Genomic DNA, 26065 nt, shown 5'->3' on the forward strand with positions numbered 1-26065 from the left:
CACTAAGTTGATTACTGTAAATATGGATCTATTATTTTATCTTACTCACAAATTGTTCTTTTAATTCTTTGAAATGCCTCTTTCCCTTTTACTGTTTTTGATGTTCAGTTCCTCCTTCTCTGGACTGAAAATCCTACCCTTGTCCTTTTGTCGGAGTTCTGGGCGTCCCTGGAACATCCCTTTACTCTCAAGCATTCTGTATCACTTGCCTTGAAGCATGCTTCTTTAAAATACAGCCTTTTTTGTAGCCCAGATTGGGGTCTCTGTCTTCTAACAGGACCCCAGCGTGTGCACAGCCCTGGCGGTCTGCGTCCCGCTCCTTCTGTGTCCTTCCTGCTCACCGTCCACTTCTCTTTCTCTGGGATCTTTTCGCTTTTGCTCATCTTTTGCTGCTGTTCGTCCCCCAACGGCTTCCTCCTCATCAGCGTCTGTGAGTGACCTGGGCTCTCTCCTTCCACCAGGGGTCCCCTTCCCTTCCCTGCCTCCACCTCAAACTCCAGCAGTACTACAGGAAATCAAGACACCCGCCACCAGGGACCCCAGCCCCGGCTGCGACCTCTGCCCCCTCTGGAAGTGCCCCCTCCCGGCGCCCGGCCCGCTGCAGGAGGGCTAGGACCAGCTCCCGCCGCCGGAGGCTACCCGGTCAGCCTGCGGCTGGCTTCCCCAACCGCCTTTTCTTACTGAAAGCCCAGGGCCTGGCGCTCTGACATCAGTCTCGCAACAAGCCCGGCAAGAGGACCCTGCTTTCAGTCTCTTAAGTTCCTGATGTCTTCCCTTGATCCTTGAAAATCTGGAAATCTCTTTCTGTCGGTGACCCACGGATTCTGTCTGAGGAGGCAGTGAGAGAGTAGCAAAGAGCACAGACCCTTCCAGGCTTCCAACTGTGGCTGTGTGACTGTGGGTAAGTTACTGAACCTCTCTGTGCCCACAAGATGGGGGCGATGCTAATGCTCATCAATGAGAGGTAACAACTTAAATGAGCTCGCACACGGAAGGCACTTTGAGCAGCGCCTGGGCAGGAGAACAGCGTGGGCATCAGCTCACCGCGATAGCTTATCCCACGTTCACCGAGGTGTCGGCTGCCGGGCAGAGCCTTTCCCCAGTGCTTGGTGGCATCACTTCCAGCTCTCAGAGTAACAGATGACAAGTCCGATGCCAATCTGGTGCTTTGTCCTCTGTAAGTTGTTGTTTTTTTTTTTTCCTTTAAAAAGGTGATAAGACTTTTGTTCCTCCCCAGGCTTCAGGAAGGTCATCAGGCTACACCTGGCGGTGTGTCCCTGCGCGTCCTGCCTGGAGCCTGCAGCACTCTTTCCCTCTGCAGCTGTGGCTTCATTGTCAGCTCAGATGTTCTCTGCTGTTCGTTCTTGTCCCCCCAGGATTTGCATATGGCGCGGCAGGACCTGTCCCCGCAACCCCTTCTCCCTCGGACTCTTCTCTCGGTGGTCCTTTGACTCTGCGTCTCATGTCGCTCTCCCACGTGGCCTTCCCCGATGCTAACGCGGAGCAAGCCACAGGCTCCCCCTTAATCCACCTGGTAAGTGGGTTTGGGTTTACAAAGCACAGTTCTTAAGAATGTTACTCAAGTATAGATCAAACTTTGCTGTAAGACGAGTAATTCTGGGTGTCTGTTGTAGTTCACAAGGCTGTATTACACATTCGAAATTTGCCAAGAGCATGGATCTTCAATCTTCTCACCCAAAAGAAGTGATAATAATGTGGAAGTGATGGAGATGTTAACCAATCCCACTGGGGCAATCATTTCACAATATACAAGTGTATCAAATCAATCCACTGTGCATCTTTACCTTACTCAAGGCTACATGTTGGCTATATCTCAATAAAGCTGGAAAGCCCACACATTTCATTGAATAAGATGCAGCTGTCCTGAAAAGTGAACTAGTTCCCAACTTCTCCCCACAAGGAGGAGGCACCTAATGCCTACTGTCACTGTATCCGTCCCTGGCTACATCAAGCTCAAATTCAAAAAAAAAAAAAATACATGGTTTCTCCTTCTGGAACCTTCGCCTGCCTTCTTGAGTCTCCACGTCTCCCCACCCACAGCCGTCTCCTGCAGCGCCTGCTCCAGGGCGTGCCCGTGGCTCTTTGCTGCGATGGCTTCACGACCTTAGATGCCAGGACCAGTGAAAGCTAACTATTTGACCTTGCATCCTTAGTGGCTTGTTTTCCAGGACAAAAGGAACCACACACACACACACACACACACACAGGAAAATCTTAAACTGTTTTTGGTCATCACACTGTGGGTGGTGGGGTCGTCCTGAGGCTGGGGTACACATATCAGGAATAAAGCAATAAAGTAATTCTTACAAACACTAGCTCAGTCCTTCCCACCGTTGTTGAAAACAGGGAGCTCAGAGTGGGGTTAAGTAATTCTAAGTTTAGATTGGAGTCTTCAACAGGAAGCCATCAATGTTTCCCCCTTGAAAGGAGACCTATTCCCAGCTCTGTCCTCTGCTCAGCCTAGAAGCCACGATGCACCCCTGAACCCTAGTGGGGCGGCAATGAGGAGCCCGGCGCACAGGTTACGCTTCCAAAAACCGTTTCCCACCATAGAAGCCAGGAGACTCGAGAAAATGGGGCTGAGCTAGAGGACCTGGTTCAAGGAGCTGCCAGATGGAAAGGGTGTCCCCGAGGACAGGCCAGTCTTATTGAAAGGACGCAGGAGCCACCACGAGGTCTCCACTGGCCACAGATGAACTGTGTGAGCACAAGAAAGGGGCTGGGAGGGAGACACGTGTCCTGTCTCCACGGTCCCCCATGCCTCTCGGACATCTGTCTCCTCAGCCCCACCCCCACCCTGGGCCCCGCCCTCCGCTCCTGGAGTGAACTCGGCGCTGGACTGAGCTGCCCCTGCGTCTCACGCGGGGAGAGCCCCGGAGGCCGCTGCGAACAGCAGAGCGGGTGAGAGCAAGAACCTTGTCCTGCGGGAGGCACCGAGCTGCCGCCCGCAGGCTGCGGGGTCCTGGGCTCATCACACAAGCTCTCTGGGCGGCACCTACATGTGTGCAGCAGGGATAGGAGTCCAGAGTGCCTAGCACACAGTGGGGCTAAATAAATGCTGACCTTCAGAAGCACAGACCCATGGGCGATTGCAGAGTAGAGGGGCTCCGAAAAACTACGAGATGCTTGACAAAAGCACGTGTCCTCCTTGGATGCACACGCTCGCTTTGCAAACTCTGAACCGCTGAACCGGGACCAGACTGTGCGACGGGGGGATGCCTAGTCCCCGCCTGCACTTCCCCCCATGAAAACACCGCCACCCAGCATCAGAGCACGTCTGCTCTCGTCAGCTTCGGTCCGGAGTGGCAGGAAGCAATCCAACGATGCTGATGGTGACGGTAGGGGTCAGGCTAGTCTTCAGCTGGGGTCAAGGCACTGCTCCAATGGGATACCCTGCTTCTCTGTGGGGGTCAACCTTGCCCCAGCCCAGGACACTAGGACATAAAGGGCCCCAAGACACAGCCAGGAGGAAGCAAGGAACCGACTGCGTTGCAGACAATCCTGGTCCGATGGGTTGGATGGCGTCCCCCCTAGAATTTACACAGACATGGAAGGAAGGTGATGTGAAGGGACGGGGTGAAGACGCCATTCAGAAGCCAAGGACACAGACCTGGGCAGATCCTCCTTCATGGCCTCAGCAAGAACCAACCCTGCTGACACTTTGACTCTGACTCCCAGCCTCCAGGACCAGGAGACAGCCGTCTGTGGTCTGAGCCCTAGTCTGCGGGGCTTTGTTACACGGCCCTAGCTGACTAGCACACCCTCTCTCTGGCAATCACTCCCTGCCCCATAGATCCCAGGACCAACAGACCCACCTGACCTAGAGAGGTGAGCCTGGAGGGGGTCCTGTGGGGAGTTTGGGGCCTTAGGTTTCCCTGGACCTGAGTTGGTGGCATCACAGGATGAGGAGGCACCAAGGGAGCCCCTTCCTCCTTGAGTCAGGACCCTATAGTAGCCTGGGAGCCTCTAAGCATGACCCTTAGGTGGTGTTCCTTGCTCGCTCTCCTGCCCTTGAGCCTGTGACCTTGAGGGGGTCTCCACTGCCCATCCCTACTCCCCCAGTCAGTCTCCCCCCACCTTTGTCCTTTGCCTCCCACCTGCACATACTCTAGACACACAGCCTTCAGCCGCAGGACCCAGAGTCTGGCTTGAGCCCGGCCCCACCCTCTCCGTGTGTGTCCTTAGAACGTCATGTGCCCCACTGAGCCTCCATTTCCGGTCTGTCAAGTAGAGGCCACTCGACGTTGGAGGCCTGGCATTCCAGGAAAGGGCCACCAGGCACAGACAGGTTTGAAGGGCAGCCCTGCTTCCGGCCACCTGTCGGGCAGAGGAGCCCTTGCCCCAGGGTCACACAGGTGCACAAGGCCAGGGCGGCCCTCTCTCCATCAGGCACCATGGATTCTCCCGCAGGTGCCTCGCACAGAGCCTCTCATCACGGTGGGAGGGGAATAAAAACACTTTAATAAAATGGAAAAGGCTTAGTGGGATGTCTTTGGAAGACAGATCAAGAGCAGGAGCCCTGGGCCAGGCATGTGCCTGGCACGAGCAGGCGGGTGCCTAGTACTTAAGCAGCCAGCGCGGCTGGTGCTGGCCCAGTGACGTGAAGTAGGACCACCACCAAGGTTTGCTCCCGCCAGCCGTGGGCTGTCTCCGGGCCCCCAGGGGCTCCTCGGGCTCCCCGTGTGGGCCAGCACCACCAGGCGGGTCTCGGAGCCCGGGCCCATTTCTCCGAGGCCCAGGAAGGAACTTCTTGGGTCCGGTCCCCAGCAGCTGGAGAATGAAGTCCACGCGACCGGCCCTCTTCATCCGGGCAGGGATGGTGACTTTCTTGATGACCTTGGAGTAGCCGGGGGCTTGAGCAATGACAATGTGGGACCCTGGGGGCAGCAGTCTCCAGTAGTCACCATCTGGGGCTGTGGACAAATGGAATGGAAGTGACTGTCAGGCCTGGGCTCAGGCAGCCTTGAGATGATGGGTGATGGGGGGGCCGGGGGACATCGGCCTGGATGGCAGACAAACCCCAAGGTTGCACTTGCCTCTGCACTGGCCTAGAATGTCCTTCCCACTGGCTCCCTTTCTCAAACTTCTATTCATCCCTCAAAGCCCTGCCCTCTGAAGCCTTCACAGACCACGCCGTCCTGCACAGAGTCAGCAACCCCTCCCTCCTCTGGACTGTGTTTCCACCAGGCTCTCTCATCACCAGGTACGGTATTTTTAAAATCAGCTGTGAAATCCCTGAGGGCACCCAGAGCCCACGCAGACACACCAGCTTATCTATGGGATATAAGCTCTGGGGTATGAACAAAAGGGCTCCCTCCTATGATCTCTGAGAAGGTGGCATTTGCCCAGCACAGTCCCTACTTAGGGAACAGGGCATCCACATGCACTGTCATTGGCAGCCAGGACCTGAGTGCGCTTTCCCCTGGGCCCGGTGCCGCAGGAGACACAGATCAAGGTTGACGCAGACCCCAGGGCTCCCGTCCACCCCCCACCCACTGAGCAGCCCCCTGGGAGTCGCTCACCAGTGGTGATGTCATGGCGGATGCCCTTGACTGAAATGCGGGCGTTTTTGACTGGCTTGCCAAATTTGTCCATCACCACGCCTTTAATGCCCCGGTGCACCTGAGGAGACCAAGGACAGGGCAGGGATACGGCGCGTGCCCTCCGGAGGGCCCAGCAGCCCCACCCCAGCCAGTCCCCACCCATCTCCGGGGAAACGGCTGGCTGAGCCCAGCTGTGCACGACTCGCCTTGCCATCTTGAGTAAGTCACCATTCTCTGGGCCCCGGTCTCCTCATCTGTGGAGTGAGGGTGACTGGCGAGCCCATCCCTGGGGCCCCGCTCCAGCGATCAATCCCATTCCTGGTTTATGAAAGCCCACGGTCCAGCTTAGAGCTCTGGCTGAAGCTCCTGGGCCACGAGCGCCCGGCAGAAGGCCCCCTGGTGTCCACCTGTGAGCACAGCTTAGTCTCTGCCCTCGCAACCAGAGCCGGTGCAGCGGGTCCTCTCTGAGCCGAGGTTCTGAAGGCCATGTGGGGCGGCAGGAGGACACGGCTGAGACTTGGGACCCTGGTGTCAGTCCTGGCCAGGCACCAGCCTGTTCTCTGACCTTAAGCAAGCTACCTGGCATCTCGGCCCAGTCTCCCCATCTGTAACACAGAGTCACCATGCCCAGCTCAGAGAATGAGAATTAATACTCGTCAGGTGCAGCGATCAAGCCAGGCGCAGGACTGCCCGACTCTTGTGATGGCCTGGTTCTGAGCACAGCCGCTCCCGAGCAGATGCCCTGCAGCTTCAGCACACATCAGGGTTAGACTAAGAGCTGCACTTTCCAAAGGAAGCAACTCCCAGAACTGCCCATCCTGTGCACAGTCCTTCTCCATAAGCAATCAGCAATGAACAAGCTGGACACCCTTGCTCTATCGGGCTGAAAACAACTAGAGGTCTGAAGCTCACGTCAAAGGAGGCTGGGACGCCTGGGTGGGAGGGGAAATTCGGCGCAGAGGGGTTGCTCTGTCCCCAGAGGCTGCCCTCACACCTTGAGTGCTGTCCCAGGACCCCCAGCCTCTGTCTTGGCCCCTCCTCCACTCAGAACGCACGACCATCTCCTTCACCTGGCCCACTCCTCTCCCGCGTCGAGATGCAGGAAGCCTTCCCTGGTAACTGGCTGTATCAGGGGTCTCTTCGGGGTCCCACAGTCCTGGGCTTCCACTGCCCCAGCCCTGCCTTCACTGCGATGCACCATCTTCCCTTCCCTCGCCCCCAACCTGGGTGGGAACAGAGGCCAGACACATAGTAGGGCCTCATGTAATGCCAGCCTGCACTGGCTAGATTTTGGTCCACCTTTGCTTTTGGGCTGAAGAGTCATCCTCATGCAGAACCAGGGATGTGCAGTTCTCAGGCAGGGGAGGAGAGATGGCGGGCCTGCCCCTCCCCTCCCTTCAACCAGCGGGATGGAGACACCCCGCCTCGCCCCAGGCCTGGCCAGGATCACTGTGGGGAAGGCCTCACTGGACGCGACAGACTGATGCTTATCAGGAGGCCGGGCCGGCTTTCCTGGGGCTGGCCACACCCGGCCGCGGGCTGCCCAGCCTTCTGCTGTGTCCTGCTGGCTATTAAATCTTTATACCCCGAGACTTCACATGCAATATCCACGGAGCAATCCCAGCTCCATTTAAGGGTCCTTAAAACTCATTTTCACCAGACAGCCGTAAAATGAAACGAGCCAGGAGGCCTGGCCCCCGGCCATTACTGACGAGGACCGGCCCTGCCCCGCGCAGCAAGGCCGCCGGCACGGCCTCCGGGAAGCAGCTTGGTGCCAGCGACTCCCGGTCCTGATCGGGGGCCTTGCTGCGGCTACTGATCCGGAAGCTCCCCCTGCTTCTTACCCGGAGGAAGGCTCCGGATCTTTCTAGAAAGGGGAGGGCTCTGGGCAGATCAGAGCTCCAGAGCTGGGCGGTGGCTGCCGAGACTGGGCCAGCCTGGCAGGTAGCTCTCTGACCCTCTGTCTCCACCTCCGGCAGTCTCACAGCCACTGTGAGCCAGGAGGGAGATCCCCGCATGGCCCAGTGACCCCGACCAGCCCGCTCCTTCCCCGGGACCCCTGCTCCTCCATCTATAAAAGGGGGCAGCCCCATCTGCTGGGCAGGACTGGCGTCAGGATTCAATGCGGCGCGTGTAGGGCACGAGCTGAAAGGGGCCGTGAGCGCACGACCCCTCACTGTGCCCCTCGGGCAGTCCTGTTTTCCCCTTAGGGTCTGCTTCTCACTGGGACATTGTGCAATGTGTAATTTTTATGAGTCTTAAAATGCTCTGGAAAAAGAAAAAGCAGAGGCTTCTATAAAATTGCTGGTATCTTTCAGTTTGAGTTCCTGCATTTCCTTCATGAATGTTAGTTATTCAAACCACATCCCTCGGTTGCAGGCCACGTGGGGGAGACTGAGGCGCCAGGGCAGGGCCGGGAGAGGCAGCGGGACATCGAGTCCCCGCACGGTCACCAGGCCGCTGGGAGACTTGACTCTCTGGGTCCAGTGAGGGGGCCGTTTAGTCATGTTCTCCGTGGCCCTCGCTCATGGCCAGCCCACATATCTCTGGGTGACTGCGGCCCCATGGCAAGGCGTGACCCCTCAGTCCGGCTGCCCAACTCCTGCCCCAGCAGCCTGTGCCCTCTCCTCTGAGTCTGAGGGGCAGACGTGCCCAGGGCCCCGCCTGGACCACACCAACCCCCTGCCGCCCAGAGCCAGCACCTCTGGGCTCGCCCCGGCCCAGTGCACACCTCATTCCCACAGCCACGAGACCCCCGAAAGTGTTAAATGCCCCCACTGAATTCTAACATGTGCCACCGAGGGTTCCCTGTCCTGTTGCCTGATTTCTCTTACTCCTTCAAGATGCAGCCCAGGTGCCGCCTCCTCCAGGAAGACCCCGTGGCCTCCGAGGCCGCATTAGGTGCCCCCCCACCCCGGCTGCCTTGGTCCCCCACTCCTCTCCTTGAGACCCTTGCTGTACTGGGGACCCTGACGTGTGTCCCCTGGTGTCTTCAGCAGCCCCAGGGCCAGGGCTGTGGGAGGACAGGTGGCCAGTGAGACTTGACTCATGCTGGGGGGGTTGCTGAGCCCAGTCGGTGCCCGGGTTGAGGGGGCCACCCGGGGCTGCCAGGCTCACCATCTCCACGAAGTTCAGCAGCGGCTCCTTGTTGTGCTGCCACAGCGTGTACAGGGCCTCCTCGGGCGGGAACTTCACGCAGCCCAGCTCCACCGTGATCTCAAAGCAGTTGCTGTGCAGGTAGTTGAAGTCGGACATGCCTGCGGTGCAGGGGGCAGCTGAGCGCGGCCGGCCCTCCACAGGCCCCACTGCAGCTGGACAGCAGAGGGGGTGTTGTCCTCCCCCCTACCCAGATGAGCCGACCGGGGCCTGAGGCCTTCATGGCTCCCACCTGAGTTCCCCGGGGAGGCAGGGGAGCTGCACTGGGAACCAAGTGGCTTGGCGCCCACGTCTGCGGGCTCACGCACATCTATGCAGCCCCTCAGGGTCGGGAGGACCAACTAGCCACTTCCATCAGGGGAGCCGGCCCCTGGGGTCCAGGCTGCTGGCCCTCCCCTGGCTGGGACCCCACGGGTAATAGCATCCCTGCTCCTGGACAGTCCCAGGGACAGCCCAGGGAGGGAGTGTCCATGACCTCCGTCTCCAGAGGAAGCCCCAGCCAGCAGGGCTGACAGCTGGCCAGGGAGGCGGTGGAGGCTCCGGGGCTGACCGCCACCCCACCCACTTCTGCCCTCCACTCCATCTGCTTTTGGAGTTTGTGTCCAGCAGACGCTGCAGTCATGCTCCGAGGCAGCCCGGGGGCACTGATGGGGCAGGTGGTGCCGGGAGCTGCCGGGGCCCTGCCCTTCAGAGCTTCAGGGCCTCCCCTGAGCCCGGGTCCCAGGAGGCTGCCGTTCCTGACTTAACGTTCACATCTGCAGTGCAGTCACACTGCCCTGCACCTGGCCCCTCGCCCCGTGCTCTCCCGGGTTCCACTCCAGCTTGTCCGCAACAGTCACACAGAGATCACCGTCCAGCCAGTCACCAGAACTGAAGTCAGCCAGGTCCAGTGCTCCCGCTCCTGGGTGGGAGCCTCCCCACACACCGTGATGCGTCTTTCCTGCTCTCCCACCTTCCAGATATCCCAGAATCAAGTTCCCAGGAAAAGCTGCTACGCGGAGGCCCCAGCCCCAGTACCACCCTCTCCGGCATACCTTCCGTGAAGCTGTACCAGTCCGCCCCATAGATGCCCCAGCCCCGCCCCGCCCCTCCCCCTCCCCAGCCCCGCCCCTCCCCTCCCCCTCTCCAGCCCCGCCCTGCCCCTCCCCCTCCCCAGCCCCCTCTCCCACCCGGCCCCGCCCTCCCCAGGCGTACCTCCCGTGAAGCTGTACCAGTCCGCCCCGTTGATGATGCTGCCTCTCTTCAGGAAGTTGCCTCCACACCTGTTCTCCGACTTGTCCATCATCATGGGGTGCATGTCGGCATAGGCTCTGGCCAGCAGTTTGAACATCTGGAAAGGAGACAGAGAGATCCCCTGAGGCCAAGACCAGAAGGTGGGGCATTCTGCAGGACGCCCTCAGAGCTGGGGGCGGTGGGGTGAGGAGAAAGTCTTTTGAGGGAGGGGCCACCACAGCAAACACCAGCAGCTTGGGCGGGAGAGGGGGCCAGTGTCCATGCAGAGGGCTCAGCACGTGCAAAGGCCCAGAGGCAGGATGGCCAGAGCTCAGGGCTCCAGTGGTGGGTATGTGAGCACATCGTGGAGCCCTGCACACCTGGCGAGAGAACATGGGCTTCCTCATGAAGGGGGCACCTGGCAGTGATCCTGGCAGGGCACCTGGAGGTCAGCTTTGCCATTTCTAGAGCATTTCCTGCCTCTGGGCAGAGGGCAGGCCTCGAGGAGAGGCGGGAGGCTGGAGTGGGCCTCAGTTTTGCTAATGAACTTCTGTGATAATCGTCACAACCAGCACCTGCGGGAGCCCACCTGCCTGCTGCCGAAGCCACGGGCATTTCTGCCACCCCGGGTGGACGGACACAGGGCACAGCTCACCTGGCACGGCCTGTCTGGGTGTGGCCTGGACCCAAGGCAGTGCACAGTTCCCCCTCCGCTGGCCTCCCCCAGCCCAGAGCTCCCCCATAACATCCCCGACCTGCAGCAGGCCCCCAAGTCCCCCTCCCAGGCAGGACTCAGTCATCGGAACATCCCAGTGCCAGACACTGTCAGATCCAGGGTGGAGGCCCCCAAGCAGGGGTCAGGTGGAAAAGGGGCTCGCCCGCCCTGGGCCTGTCAGGCCCCCTGGCCCTGGGAGAAGTCTGTCCTGGGAAGGGATCTCTCCTTAAAAAGGGGGAGATGGACAGGTGGGGTCAGTAATAGGGAGTTGCTCCAGGCCAGACTGGGGGTCTCTCCTGGTGATTCCAACCCCAAGACCTGGGGTTTGGGGAAGGAGGGTTCAGTTTCTCAGGGAAAAGATGGCAGTTTCCACTTGGTCCCCCAGACACAAACCAAGCAACCAAAACAAGCCCACCACGTCATTCCATCCCAGAGGTCGGCGGTGAGGGGCTGCCCTCCTGCCAGCAGCCCCTGCCACCCCCGGGCTGTGGTCAGCTTCCACCATCTTCAGCCAGGCGTCAACCCAATGGGGTTGTTTAAATAAATCTCCCCGGAGCCCCACCTCTCCAGCCTCCACCATCTGTCTGCAAAGCGGGACACAGGCTGGAGGCGGGAGGTTGGACCCAGCCCTCTGCTCCCCTCCCATCCTCCCGCCCAGTGTCTCTCCTCATCCTGCCCTGGGGCCTTCTCCTGTCACCTGTCACCTGTCACCTGTTAGCCCCCTCAGGAGAGCAGGGAAAGTCACCACCAGTCCCCACAACCCCAGGGCCAGCTGGGAACTGGCCTGCCCTGGGAAGGGGTAGGGGGTGGCGGACACAGAACAGGGTCTTGGGGAGCAGCTCTGCCCAGAGGCCAGGCATGAATGGGCAAAGTGGGGAGGGAACACACAGAGATACACAGAGAACTCCAAACAAAATAAGGTGTGGTGTGGTGGACTTCTGGGAGGGGCAGGCCTGTGCTGGCCCAGGGCCCAGAAACAGGGGTCAAGGCCGGGAGAAGGCCCAGCCTGCCCAAGATCTGGATGAACCTCAGCCCTTTCCACTGGGGCTGAGGGCTGGGTCGGGGGTGCCTGGAGAGCAGGACAGGGCTCGAGTCGAGCTGAGGAGCGGGATCTTGGCCAGAGGGGCAGGCGGGGGACAAAGGAGGTGAGGCAGGCAGCCCTAGCCAGCCTGGGGCCTTGAAAGCTGCCCGGAGGCTCTGGCCCTCATCCACGGGGTACCATGGAAGTTTGGGGGCGTGACTTCTGGGGGGGGCACGCTGGCCAGCCCCTCCTCACACTCCTCCACTCCCTGAGCCTCTCCCGGGACCCTGGTTTCCACAGAGCCCACCACTGGCTGCAGGGCTGAAGGGTTATCGATCAGTGATTGATGGCTGGTGGGAGGGCTCTCCGCTTTCTGACTCTGCGGGGACTCGTTGAGGCCAGCCTCCCCACTAGAGGTATCATCACGCATCTGCCTCTGGGGTTCAGAGACGCTGGGCCCGGCGCCCCAGGGGCCCCTGCTGCCCAGAGGACACAGGCCTCGGCCGGTTGCTGGCCCTGCTCTCCCACAGCACAGCAGGGCCCAGATCAGGCAGAGCAGAGAACACCCAGCCACCCCCGGGGCTCAGACTGAGCTCCAAGCGTAGAACCTGGCCCCCGCCAGGCTCTAGGCATGTGCTGGTTACAGGAGTCAATGACTGAGTGAGTGAATGAGTGAGTGAGAGCCAGAATGAGTGCAGGAACGATGCGGGGAGGGGACACAGGTGCTGCTTCCCCAGCCCTGGAGGAGGAGGTGGGGGTTCAGTGCTTCCCTGCTGGGTCCCCCAGCTCCCACTGCTCAGGGTCCCCTAAGTCCTCACTCCTGGGGTGAAGGGGGTGTGGAAAGTCTCCACCTGATTCTTCAGGTTCCACTGGGGTAGCTGTCCCTCGGGAACACTCCCCTTAGGCCCACCTTAACGCTGGGAGTCCACCCCATATACACATGCGCACACCCACACACCTCGCCCCGCGTGCCCCTGGCCTCCTGGGCAGCTGTCTGTCTGGGCCCAGGCTGCACCTGCTCATCCTTGCCCGTTTCTGCCTTCGCCTCCCACCCTAGACTAAGACCCTCAGTGCAGGGCCCAGTCCTGTTGGCCGCGGCGGCTACGGGACCCGCCACACACAGGGAGGGGCTGGGTGAGGCACTTTTCCGTCCAGGACCAGCCCCCTCCCTGCCCTGCCCCCAGCACCAGGTGGAGAGTGGGGGCAGGCGGCAGAGGGCAGGCCTGGCTCTCCACCCGGAGTCCAGTCCAGCAGGGGGCCTGCTGAGTGACCAAGCGGACAGCGCAGACCCTTCCAAACCGCCCCTGCCCTGGCTGGTCACAGAAAGGGCCTCAGGCTTTGTCTTCCCCAGAGGGCAGGCGCTGGCCTCAGGGGCTGGGCTCAGCAGGGACAGTCTGGGCGGCTGAGCTCCAGTGGCCTTGGCTGTGCCCCATCAGCGATCGCCCCCTCCCTCACCTGGTGCCCCCAGGGAGCCAATTCTGCTTCAGGGAAGAATGGGGTTGGAGACGGGTCCAGCCACCACGGCCACCGTCACATGTGTCATCCCTGCTGGTCTGACCAGTGAGGGAAACAGGCCTGGGAAGGGGAGGCGCCTCCTCAGAGCCCAAGTGGACGCCAGGACCAGGATTCCTGCTCCATCCCACTGCACCCCAGACTCCCAGGGAGTCTGACCCGGAACAAACCGGCAAGGCCCACAAGAAGGAGGGAGATGCCGGGAGCCAGCCAGGGGCCATGCGCCAGGCAGCACTGCCCTCTGCCGGCGTCGCCCGGAATCCCACCCTCCCTGGACCGAAAACACTGGGCGGCCTGGTGGGAGGGCACTCCGCCAGGGTCCCCACCCCAGGAGCTCCTAGACCGGGACCTAGATGGAAGGGGGTGTGGTCAGAGGACGGAGGGGCTGCTTCCAGCTGGCTGGAAGGCTTCTGGGAGGAGGGGATTTGGAGCTGAGCCTGGAAGGCTCCAAATGGCTTAGAACTCCTGGGCTTCACTGACCTCAGAACAGGAAGGACTTGGGGTCAGCCCCGAGGGCACCACCCCCAGCACGCCTGCCCCGCCACGGCCTCTCACCTTCTCGTCGGGCGTGGGAGAAAACATCTTCTCCTCCTGGGGGTGCTTGGAGAAGTCGAAGGGGTAGGAAACCACCAGGTCGCCCCCGTGGAGGCTGGCCGAGAGCACGAAGGGGGTGGACCTCATCCACTTCATTATCGCCTTGGTCTCGGGGGCCACCTGCCCAGGCGGGGGAGGCGGCCTCAGGACCACTCAACCCGATGCCCGAGCTTTAGGATTCTGTCAGGCCTCATCCTCAGGCCTGCAACTCTCTTCCCCACCTCCTGGGAGCGCCATCCCCTCCAGGCAGCCCTCCTGGGCCCCCGTCACTGAGCACCTGCCAGACTCCGGACGCTTTCAGTGCATGCTCCCTGAATCCCCCCAACGACCCAGTGAGAATTAGCCCCATTTCACAGGAGGAACCGAGGCTCAGAGCATAAGGCTCTCCTGCCCTAGGGGAGTAGCTGGAGCCCCTCAGACGTGCCAGCTGGGCACTGGCATGGCTCCTACCTTACCCCACCAGTAGTGCTGTGGGATGGCGATGTGGTCGCTGCGCGCTCCGCGGGCTGAGGCCAGGCGGTAGTACTCCGACGTCAGGTCCGGGAAGTTACGGTTCAGGTCCAGATTCTGGGCGTTCTGCCTCCCACTCGTCCACCCATTGTAGCCGGCACCCTGGACACACAGGCCACCCCCCAACAGGGCTCAGCACGCCCACCCTGATCCTTCTGGAGGGAGACCAGAGGGCTGGGCGGAGAGCCAGAGGCGGGACTGGAGTTTCTCTCTGGCTTCATGGGATGAACCTGGGAGCACGTCCACCGAGCTGCCCTGGACCCCCTCTGCCATCTCTCGGGCCTCCTGGTGGGTCCTCCGACCACAGAGCTTGCCCTGGCTGTGCCCCGCCTGGAGGGCCCCACGCCAGGGAGGCACTGCCCGCTCCGCACCTCCGGCAGGACCCTGCTCAGGGCACCGCCTCCCGGAGCCCGCTCCCCTGGCTCATGCACACTCCCACCCCTCCCCTCCCCGCCCTTCTCATTGTGTTTCCACCACGAGCATCCTCTTTAACACACCACAGCACTATCAGCGTCCGTCCCTCCTCCGAGCAGGACCCGGTGCTGATGCCTGCTGAGCTGTCAGCACCCGGACGGCGGGCACAGAGAGCCCTGACAGCAGTGGACGCGCGGGGTCGTGTGGGACCAGCTCACGGCGGGGCGCTCACCTCAGCAGCCGCTACCTCGTAGCCGTCAGGGTTCATGGAGGGCAGCAGGTGGACGCGGGTGGTGTTGAGCAGGCGCTGGATGCGGGGGCTGCCCAGCAGGTACTCGGAGCACAGGTACTGGGCCAGGTAGATGAGCATCTCCCGTCCCGCCACCTCGTTGCCATGGATATTGCCTATCAGCTTCACCTCGGGCTCCACTGAGGGGAGACACAGTGCCCGGGGGGCCGTCTCAAAGCCCTGGGTCCCTGGAGACTTGAGGGCCCCCAGGGCAAGTGTAGCCAGTTGTTTTGGAAACTATTTATGCTTGTTTTGGCCCAAGCGTCTCTGTGACTAACGAGGTCTCTTGAGGGTCATCACTTTCGCGGAGCACATTTGTTATCAGCCGTAATTACCAGCAGGACAGAACAAGGATATTGACTAATAATAATGTATGTTACCATTGGTCCATGTGAATTTCATTCATAGCCGTTCATCATGTTTGTGCAATAAATTAAGGTGTACACTGGTGCTTAGATGGGAAGGCAGCTGGTCCTTGGATGGATGGATGGAAGGAAAGAAAGGAAGGGAGAAAGGATATGGATGGAAGATGAAGGGAAGGATGGGTGGATAAGTGGGTGGATGGAATGGAGGAAGGAAGGAAAGGAGATGGATGGAAGATGGGTGGACAGACAGATGGAAGGATGTATAGGTGGATGGGTGGCTGAGTGCATGGAAGGATGGGTGGATGGTGAGTGAATGGGAGGAAGAGCACACAGGGGCCTGGCAGCCTTACTAGCTGTGTGACCTTGGACAGGTCGCCTCTCTGCTCTGTGCTTCACAGCGCTCATCTGGAAAGTGGCACCTCCTTCCCCGGCTGTGCACAGCTCAGGGACCTCCAGCGGTGGAAACATGTGCCCATGCCGCCCTCATTCCAAGGGTATTAACGACCCTGAGGCTGTCCACGATAGTCACATCCCTTGGCCTTCTCACAGGGGACACCCATCTCCCACAGGTTCCAAAGCTACGGGCCAATCTGACGGCAGGACGCAGAGCACGTACCACAAGCTAGAGGGCTGGGAGGCAGGGTGGGTGGGCCTTGGAGGCTGGGGTGGGGCTAGATGACCTCTAACCCCCGCAGGAGACAGGGTTTAGGGCTCATGTGGTCCACGCTGCCCCAAGCCTCCAGGATGGAAACTGGGATGCACGTGGACAGCCCAGTAGTGAGAGCTGGAGATGCTTAACCAGGATGAGGTGTATGTCTCAGTACTTTATGAAGACCAGGGTCAGGTGGGACTGCTTTTAGGTTGGTTCTCTCTGACTCAGGCGGTCACAGGCACAGACAGCTGAGGCACCAGGCGAGGAAGCACTGGGACCCCCGCTCACTGACTCCGCGGCAGAGGCCAGAAGCGAGCCCCTGGGCCCGGAGCGGGCCTCGTGGTGATGCTCGCCTCGCCAAGGCGCTGAGTCTCTGCTAGGCTGTCTGGGCTCTTGGGCCAGACCCCGAGCCCCATTCCCTGGGCCCGCTGCCATTTCCTCAACCTGCCCCTGAAATTCAGTTTCACGGTAATTTTTTCCCACACCCGCACTGCGGCTGGGTGACCTCCTCAGTGACGGTGGCAGGTGAACTGCGACCGTGGGGGAGTCTGACCCTCCTCAGCCCTGTAAGGACGCAGCCCCGTGGACAGTGAGACCCAGCACCCCCACGTGGCCCCCATCTCAACACAGGGCCTGAGCCTGATGTGGGCTGAAATGGACTTGGCTTTTAAATAAATGGAAGAACGGCTGTATCCACATCACTCTGCAAGATTGGGTGTGCCCAGCAGCTCGGGGGGGCAGACATCAAGGGCCAGGACCCAGCGCCCCACGTACCTGCCTGGGGTCCGGGTGAGCCAGGGCACGTTTGCAAAAACAACGAAATGCACAAAGCACGGTTAGCTTTCACAATGGACGCACAAGGCCCGACGTGCCTGCAGCGACTGTCCACCCCTCGCTTCCTCCCCTGTGACTGTGCCCCTCCTTCCTGCCCCCACCAACCCTCAGCGACGGGGCCATGACAGTGGTCGCACAGGCCCCGTGGGACGCGGTGCGCACACAAGCACATCCCGAAGGCACCGCCCACACCCTGTCCCCTAAACATCAGGGGCTTTGATTAAGATCCTGGACCCAGCTTGTGCAGCCCAAGACCAAGCAGGCCAGAGCCTTTTCCTGGCCCCTGACGGCGACTGTGACTTACTCAGCTCGTGCTGGCCAGGGCGGCTGGAGAACTCGATGACCAGCAGGTCCCGGCCATCGAAGCTGCGCCCAATGCTATAGGTCTTGGCGATGTGGGAGCAGTGGGCCGCCGTCCGCTTCAGCACGCGCACCATCTGGGCGTAGGAGTGGTGGGTGAAGCGAATGGAGGTTGGCGGGTGGCCCGAGGGCAGCGCTTCCTCGACGTCCAGGCCTCCTGGGGGAGGAATGGGGGAGCTGGGGGCCAGCTCGGGCCTGCCTGCCGCCCCCACCATGGATGAGGCTGTCGGCCCCCATCTACCTGCCCCACGAGGGACTCTGACCGCTCCTGGCGCCCCCACCCCCCACCACCCTGTGCGGGTGGGACCCCATGTGGGGCCAGCCGACAGCTCCCTGGACATTCTGCATTTGGGTTTGTAATTAAAGTTCTCTAAAATACTTCATATCGACAGCTAATAACGACAGGTGTATAAAGCAACACAGTTCCCAAGCTTACTAGGAACAATAGTAATGTGTAGTTAGGGTGGAGCTTTTACAGAGTCCAGGACGGCAAGGGAAAGGCACACGGACAGAACCAGGGTGTGGCTGCCACCGTGACTTTCCAGGTGTTCCCGTGTCCCGTGGCATCGAGCTGTAATCAGGGGGCAGATGCCGGTTCCTGCTCTGCTTTGTTTACTCAGCATTGATGGAAACAGTTTCCACATCCTGCCAGTCAGGCAACAAGGCTCTGAAAGATTCTTCACAGGCCAGTAGGTGATGAGGCCAGTGTTTGCTGTCATTACCAATACGACACCGAGCACATTTGCGCAGGGTCGGGGTCCGTGCAGGGTCGGGGGAGGCAGAGAGAGACGGAGAGAAAGACAGAGGGGGTGGGAGGGAAAGAGGGAAGTCTTTTCCCAAATTTAAAAAGTTTCCTTAGGAGAAATTCCTGGGCTTCCAGGTCTAAGAAAGGCTGTTTCTCAGCACAGTCCTCAGGCCAGCTGGCTGTCCTGTCATCCTGCTCACACAAGCGCCCACGGACCACCCTGGTGGCTCCCCCCACCCCCACCCCAGGGACTCTGCGCTAAAAGGCGCAGGTCCCTGCAGGCTGGCCCTGGGAACCACTAATAGTTAAGCTTTTCCCAAGTGTCTCACTTGCCCCGTGGTTTTGTTTCTGCTCAAAATGGTTTTTGAGGGAGAAGCAAGCAGATGGAACTGGCAATTTGGTGGCGGAATCGCCCAAAATAATCTCTCCCCAGCCCGCTCCGCGGGCTTTCCCAGGCCGGACGGGCTCGGCCCCACAGAGGCGGCTGGCTGCTTTCCTCTGTCCAGGGCCCTGCCCCGCCGCCTCCGCTGCCCCCACCTCCTGCCTGCTCGTACGCAGACGGCTGGCTGTCGGCCACTGCACCGCACGGGAGCCCCCGCCCCACCCCAGGTGCAGCCCCAGGACTATCTGGAAGCACCTTCCCCATCTGATACTTGTCTTATTCACTCAACCAGACACCTGGTTGCCCGACACCGCGGAACCCCGGAGCCCCATAGGCCCCCACTTACCCCGAAGCTCCTCCAGAGGGTTGTAGCAGCCTTCCTCCTGGCCTGAGAAGTAGTGGTTGCAGTCGAGGAAGTAGGGCCAGGCCATGTCGATGGCGTCGAAGGCGGGCTGGCAGGCCTCCCGCAGCCCCTCACAGACATGCCGGCAGGGCCTGCGCACGTGGCCGCCCTCGCACCGGGGGGCCAGCACGGCGCAGCCCAGCAGACGCAGGTCCGGGTTGCACTGGCCCTCCAGGAGGTGGTGCAGGACGCTCAGCAGGATGTACTCGGAGCTGGACTCCACCGCCTCCCGGGACCGGTGGTTCAGCAGCGTGGGGAAGACCGTCCGGTTGTAGGCCACGTCGCTGCAGGTCCTGAGCTGCAGGTCCACACACATGGCTGGGGGGAGGCGGGACACCAGGTCACTCCCTCCCCCGCTGACCCCTGCCTGCTGACGTGCGGCAGACACTTACTAAGGGCCTGCTCTGCCCACTCAGACGTCACTCAGGGCCTGCGGGGACGGGCACCCACCACCTGGCAGGGAAAGGCCAGGACAAGGACCCACTGTGGAGGACGCCAGGGGCTCTGGGAGGACCAGGGATGTCTCCTAATGTCACTGGACCCAACCACTCAGCAATAGCGAGCCAGGAAGGCTGATCTGGGTCTCAGCTTCCACGTCTGCAAAATGGGCACAGGAAAGCCAGCCTTGCCAAGGCTCTGCCATGTTAGGGCACATCACTGGCTTTGTATTGGGGAAATATTTCCCTACTTTAAAAAAAAATCTATTCCCTCCACTCAGAATAAACCAGGTGCCCAAACCCGGCAGGAGGAGACTTGGAGGAACGTCTGCTTCTGAGCCCCTCCGCTACACCAGATCCACACCCTCTTCAAAGCCATCCCCTGAGATCAGTACCCCAGTCCTCGCTTTACAGAGGAGGAACCGGGGCCAAAGAGGGAAGGGGCCTGCCCCAGCTCTGGACTCAGCAGGCGCCGCGCATGGGGCTGAGAGCCAGGCACTCCCAGGATAAAGGGCCGAACACAGTGCACACACTTCAAGGTCGGACCCCAGCCCACTGAGAGCCCACCTTAGGGGTGGCTGGGGTCAGGAGGCAGAGAGGACCCTCTGCAGGAGCCTGGGGCAGAGCCAGGGTTGGGAGTCCAGGCTGCACAGAGGGAAGGGCCTCCTTTTCCATTTTGCCTAACTTCCAGTTGTTTAAGAAAGGGTTTGGATCAATTAATGGGCTGTCCTATTAATCACCCCCTTCAGAACCCTGGATTCCGCCCTCTAAAACACTCTGATAGGGTGGAGGGTCCGCGTGGCTCCAGTGAAACAAGCACGGGAAGTCCGTGGACCGTACCGCTGTCCGCAGCTGATGGCCTGGGGCATCCGCCTGGGAAGGGAAAGGCAGCCTGTCAGGGGCACTGAGCCCGGCCCGTCCGTCGTCCCCCGTGTGCACCACGGGGGCTGCTGCTTCTCGTGGCAGCCCCCCACTCACCGAGTGCCCGCTGGGCCCCCAGCCCATGCCTGCCCCCCAGGCATCATCTGATTCAGCCCTCACAGCCACCCTCTGAAGTCGACGTGGCCCTTCTCCCTCCTCCCACAGGTGCGGAGCCCAAGTCCCAGGGAGGTCATGGGACTCGCCTACGGAGAGACAGCCAAAATGAGAGAGCCCTGAGTCAGGGTGCTGGCCCGATCGCTGTGCTGTAAACACTTCCACTGCGGCCAGTTTCAACCTTCCAGCAATCAGACAACTAGCTGTCACCAAATTCCCAAGTACTTAGCGAGCCTCCTTGGACAGAGCCTGTACTGGGGGCCCCGCCCCACCACTGACTCTGACACCACGTTATTTTAAGCTCCCCCCGGCGTCCTGCAGCCACCAGCCCGCTCCCCTCCAGAACAGGCTGCAGTGCAGTGTGAAGAGGACCAACACAAACTGTCCTTGGAATATTGGGTTTCAAGCATCCTCCCCGAGGCCCAGACACATGGGCCCAACAGTGAGACCCTGGGAAGGCCACTGAAACCAATCTTCACTCCTGCCACTTGTCAAGTTCCCCGTCAGAGGCTGGTCCCAGTGCCCTGCGAGCGCCAAGAGGGAAAAGCTGGCTCCAAGGGACGGGAGCCGATGTCGGGCTTAAAGCTCGGCTGGAGCAGGAGTCCGGGAGGAGTGCAGGCGGGGCGGCAGGACAGCGGGAACGAAGAAAGGGGGGGAAGCCCAGGAGGGGCCAGGGGAGGAGACTAGACTGGAGGGAAGGGCCTGTTTAACCCCACAACCTCATGTAAAACCCAGGCCTGGGCCACAGTCGGGCAAGCGTGGGAGCCACTTAGGGATTCGCCTTACGATCTGGGGGTCGTGGAAACTTGGCTGAGCACACGTGGCAGGGATGCTGGGCTGGCCAGGCAGCCCTTCGCAGGAACCTCTACACGTGGTTCCCCCAACATGGACTAGGAACCACGGATCCCCCACCGTGGACTGGGCAGCTACAGGCTCTGACCTGTCGGACCTGGAAGTTCTCGTGAGATGGAGACATTCAAGGCAGCCTCTCACCAGCAGGTGAGCCGAGGATCCCGGGCTGTCCTAACCCACTGAGCCCCTTGGGCAAAGTCACAGGTGAGAATATCACTTCCCTAAGGTACCCAGGACACGGGACGCCAGCGCCTAAAGCAGCAGAGAGGGCTGCAGCGGGTCCCCACCTGCGCCCTCCATGCCCGGCGAAGCGCGCTGGAGTGAGGCTGGTGGTGAGCGAGCTTGGGGACGGCAGGCGATGTGAGCCACCTGCTCTCAGCACAAGGCCTGGGAGCTCCCAAGCACGCGGCCGACTCCACCCCCGACTCCAAGCCATTACGGTCTAAAGTGTCCCCAGACCTGCGCCCGCTGCCCTCTGCGGGGCGAGGGGGCCTGAGGGAGAGCCGGCATCAGGAGAAATGAGACACAACCGAGAAACTGGCCAGGACTCTGCTTGGAACACCGCGCTGTTACCTGCTTGTCTACACGGATGTCGGGAGAACAGATGAAAGGGTCCAGCCGGAGCAGGGCCCCGTGGGGGCATCCACGCCCGGCGCTCACGCTGAGGATTCACACTCAGCCAACGTGCCCTCCGTCACAGCCTGTGCGAGCTGGGACCCAGGCAGATGCCATGTTTCAGTCAGCTCAGCACCACCCCCAGACAAACAGCTCCAGGCACAGATGCCAGCACCCCCCCCCTAACCTGCATCCCCCCTGCGGAGTGTGTGCCTGCTGAGCGCCTGGCCCTGAGCTGAAAGTGGACGGACCTGAAGATTCATTCAGACCCTCAGCAGGTGTTCAGTAAGCAGAAATCCCTATGGCCCTGGGGCCTCTGCCGGCCTTAGGGAAACACTGGGTGAGGAGACAGGGCAGCAGTTACCCCCACACCCGTGCCTTCAAAGCCATCAGATGCCACAGGACTGGGTGGACTTGAGTGGGTTTGGCAGGTGGAGCCCTCCTGGTGTCCTGTGGCTTCAAGTCTCCCTATTAACTCCTAGATGAGAAAGCTGAAGCTCAGAAGTTAAGTCCCTCTCTGTGCCTCAGGCTCCTCATCTGTAAAATAGGGATAATAGTAGTGCCCATGGCTGTTGGAGGGTCCAATGAGGCGGTGCTGAGGGAAGGGCCCGGGCCCGGGAAGGGCCCGGGCCCAGTAAGGGCTCACTGAACAGTAGCTCAGGTGGCAGAGGGAGCAGGAGGGACGGCCCACTGGGACGCTCCCACCAGACCTCAGTGCTCAGTGGGATGGACAAGGGGTTGGCATCTGCTGACCTGGTCAGCGCCTGCTGAGTCCAAGGTGGCCACGAGGACCAAGACAGCGAGACAGGTGGATGTGGGGCCCCCGTAACAAAGTAGCACAAATTGGTACAGCAGGCACTGATTGTCTCACAGTTCAGGAAGCCAGAAGCCTGAAACCCAGCTGCCGGCAGGCCGCCCCCTTCTACAGCATCTGAGGGAGGGGTCTCCTGCCTCCTCCAGCTTCTGGGCTCCCAGCAATCCTTGGCTGTGGCCACATCAGCCCAACCTCTACCTCCTTTCTGCTGTGTCTGTGTCCAAATTTCCATCTTCTTCTAAGGACAACAGTTATTGGATTCAGGGCCTACCCTAAGCCAGGACGACCTCAGCCTGACCTGACCACATCAGCAAAAGCCTTGTTTCCCAAAAAAGCCCCAGTCCCAGGTACAGGGGTAGGGGCAGGGGCTGGGACTTCAACATATCTTTGGGGGATACCATTCAACTAAGAACAATAAACAAGCCCTGGTGTGTGCCTCCGGGGTCGGGCTGGAGGTCGGGTCAAGACAGGAATGCGCTGTCCTCGCCACGCAGTCCAGCATGGTAGCCACTAGCCGTGTGGGGCTATTGAGCCCTTGAAATGCTCCGAGTCCGAATCGACATGTGTTTTAAGTGTAAAATACCGAATTTCAGACCTGGCACTAAAAATAAATTGTAAAATAGTTCATTCGTAATGTTTATATTGATGACAAAATACTGAAACAATATCTTGGATATACTGGGTCACATAAAACCTGTTATTCAAGTCAACTTCACCTGCGTCTTACTGTCTCTGTTGGGTGGCTTCTGGGAGGTGTCAGGTGGTGTCTGTGGCCGGCCCCGTGCTGTTGGACAGCGCTGGTCCAAAGGCTGCTTTCCAGCAGTTCACACGTGGCCCTTACACCTCTTGGCCACAAGGTGTCAGCATGTCTTCAGCCAAGAGACCAAGATTGACCTGGGGCTGGTCATCTTAAAGACCGGGGACAATAACAGATGAGAAAAACCTGAATGAGGTCAGAGAGGTCAGGCCATCTGCCCAAGGCTACACAGCAGTGTATATGACTCAGGATTTGAACCCTGACCCACCTGGCCCCGAGAAGCACGAAAGGTGCCTCAAACCCTAGGCTCTGGGTGAAGACCTGGAAGGAGGAACAGGACAGGCAGGTGAGGAAGGGCTGGGCCTGCTCTGAGTCCTCAGGCAGTAAGACAGGATGTGGACGTGGCCCTGGACATCGCAGCCTGGCCTCAAGCTGCGCGGCCCCGCCCACGTCAGTCTGTAGTCTGGAAAAGCCACTGGGCTTCTGTGGACTGACCGCACATGCTCGTCTGCAAGGAGGCGGTCCAACGGGAGAAAGGACTTATTCTAGAAACAGGCACTGAGGTCACTGTGGAACCGAGGACAGAGAGCCACCCTGCCCATCCCTCCAGGTGGGGAAGGGACAGCCTGCGTCCAAAGAGAGGGTTGCGTTTCTCCCTGGGAAAAGGGCAAGTGAGGGAGAGCTTCCTGGAGGAGGGGACTGTAATCCTGACAAGCCTATAATTCTAGACATTTCCTGGGGCCTCAGGGATTCGGGGGGGGGTCTATCCATGACACCATGAGAGTTCCATCTGCATCCCACTGTGCACCTGTGCACATACAGGCACTCATGTGCACACACACACACACACACTCTGGTGGCCCAGGCCTTTCTGTAGAAAATGGGGGAGGAAAGATGGGTGGGGTGGGGGTGGGGGGAGCAGAGGTGGAGAGAAAATTCAATTTGGGTGGAGAGAGAAGAAAAGGAAAAGGTGGACCTCGGCACGTTTGAGAGAGGCATTCTGCTCCTGGCAGGTTCACTTGGCTGGTGCCAGCACGTTCTCAGGTATCCACAAACCTCTAGTAATTGACAGACTCCAATTCTTATGCGCCCAGACCCCCGTGCCCGAGGGGACCCCCACCCCCCCAGGGGTACAGTTGTCTGCTGCTGATAAGGACCCTGAGGGCAGTAGACTAGATGCACCCGTCACCTTTAAATGTGAAGGGAAACTGAGATCCAGTGCCAGAAGGGGAAGTGTGACCAGGCCCAGAGTCCAGGCTCCCCGCTGGCCCCCTGCCCCCGCTCCACACCCTGCACTGTCAGGTGTGACCACATTCCCAGGCACATAGCCCCTGGAGGGTCCTTGGGTCCTGCCGCTCTGCCCCTCTCCCTGCCCCAGAATCTTCCAAGAGTGCCCACTCTCTGAGCCCCCACACCCCCACCCCTCACAGAGCCCCAACCCCCTCCCAGGTCCTTTGGGCCCACTTCCGGAGTCGCTGTTGTCCACATCACAGGGTTGAAAAGGAGGCGTCAAGAGTTTGCACGGCCCAGAGGCCGCCCTCTTCCTGGAAGGACCGGGGCCTTAGAGGACCTCTCCTCCTTCAAGGTCCTAGCACCTGCTCCCTCAGATCCCACCTGCACGGTGCCCCGGCCGGCTGTGCCCAGACCAAGAACCCGGGCGAGACTGCTGGGTACCTCCGCTGCTCCCAAGTAGCCTGTGCGCTCTGCTGGCGGTGGGTGGGAGGGGTCCCAGCCCTGATGTGCTCAGAGAGGCGGGTTACCCTCCTGGGCAGACCCCCAGGTCCCAGGGCATAGGGCGCCCACTTGGGGACGTTCTCCAGGGCCATGGGTCACGAGGGGGAAAGTTCCCGGTTCCGGGGCGCCGCGTTCCACCCCAGGGCGCGGGCTGTCCGGCCTTACCCTCGGGGCCCCTGGTGGGCTCGCACCCCGGCCGGGCGGCGGCGGCGACCAGCACCGCGAGAAGCAGCAGCGGTGGCGGCGGGGGCAGCATGGTGGGCGGCGGGCAGGGCGGCGGGCGAGTGATGTGGCACTCGGGCCGGGGCGCAGCGCCGCTCGGGCTCCCGCCCCCCACGAGCGAGCGCGGAGTCGGGTTACAGCGAGGCGCCAGGAACCGCGCAGAGCGATGCGGCGGGAGGGACAGGGCAGCGCCCAGCCTGCTTCCGGGCCGGTGCTCCGCCCCCAGGGTGAGCGCCCCCCTTGGGGCTCGGCTTCCACCTCCCACCTGACCTCTGGATCCTCTGCTGACCCTGCCTACAAACCCTGATTCCTGGACGGGGCCGGCTCGGGGGCGAGGCGGGGTCCTCGCCCAGCACTGGACCCAACTGGCTGTGAGCCAGGCCAAACACCCCTCAGCTCTGGGCCCAGGTCCCATGAGAGGAGTGAGGGAGTGTCCCCACCTCCCCACCCTGTCCTCCGCCATGGAAGCACCTGGAGGGTCTCTAGGGGGTGTTTAGGTACCAGAAAGGGCGAGGAGCTCTGTTGCCTTGAGCGACTGCTCACCTTTGAGCCTACACCCCAGGGAGAAGCTCCCTGCTGTGCTCTCAGAAAGCCTGGAAACTAAGGGTGTCAGTCCACTGACTCAGCACAGACCATCCTGGGGTTGGCATAAAAGCTCCCTGGGGTGCCTCTTCCCTTCTCCCCCCACACCAGATGAGAGGCAAAAGCAATGTGGAGGGGCCAGAGAGCCCAGTGCAGACACCCCAGCTCCACTGTCTGCACCTGTGGGAGTGAGAGAGCCCCCTCACTTCCCTCCCCTCCCCCATGTCCCACCTGCATCACCTGGAGCCATCTGGGCAGGTGGCCTGAAGGGCCTGGGAGGAGGGAGGCC

The 26065-nt window shown here is 60.8% G+C and overlaps 1 protein-coding gene across 1 annotated transcript; it reads right to left on the reverse strand.

The window, feature by feature from the left end:
* Positions 1-4459: 4459 nt before the first annotated feature.
* On the reverse strand, positions 4460-25493 carry CPZ (carboxypeptidase Z). Its single transcript, XM_032493240.1, has 11 exons — positions 25138-25493; positions 20006-20038; positions 18672-19046; positions 17143-17355; positions 14931-15127; positions 14225-14386; positions 13736-13894; positions 9915-10050; positions 8682-8821; positions 5544-5643; positions 4460-4934 (listed from the first exon to the last, which is right to left on the reverse strand). Exons 1-11 carry the CDS (start codon positions 25226-25228, stop codon positions 4579-4581), a joined length of 1962 nt encoding a protein of 653 aa, XP_032349131.1. The 5' UTR covers positions 25229-25493; the 3' UTR covers positions 4460-4578.
* Between the last annotated feature and the right edge of the window lie 572 nt (positions 25494-26065).

Source organism: Camelus ferus, chromosome 2 (genome assembly GCF_009834535.1).
Source record: "Camelus ferus isolate YT-003-E chromosome 2, BCGSAC_Cfer_1.0, whole genome shotgun sequence".
Lineage (NCBI taxonomy): Eukaryota > Metazoa > Chordata > Mammalia > Artiodactyla > Camelidae > Camelus > Camelus ferus.

Bases quoted from the DNA above. Each gene is read 5' to 3' on its own strand.
- CPZ (XM_032493240.1), bottom strand. From the start codon at position 25,228: ATGCTGCCCCCGCCGCCACCGCTGCTGCTTCTCGCGGTGCTGGTCGCC. The intron at 20,039-25,137 runs GTAAGGCCGGAC...TTCCCTTCCCAG, and splicing joins GCCCACCAGGGGCCCCGAGG to GCGGATGCCCCAGGCCATCA. The intron at 10,051-13,735 runs GTGAGAGGCCGT...TCTCCTTTCCAG, and splicing joins CTCCCACGCCCGACGAGAAG to ATGTTCAAACTGCTGGCCAG.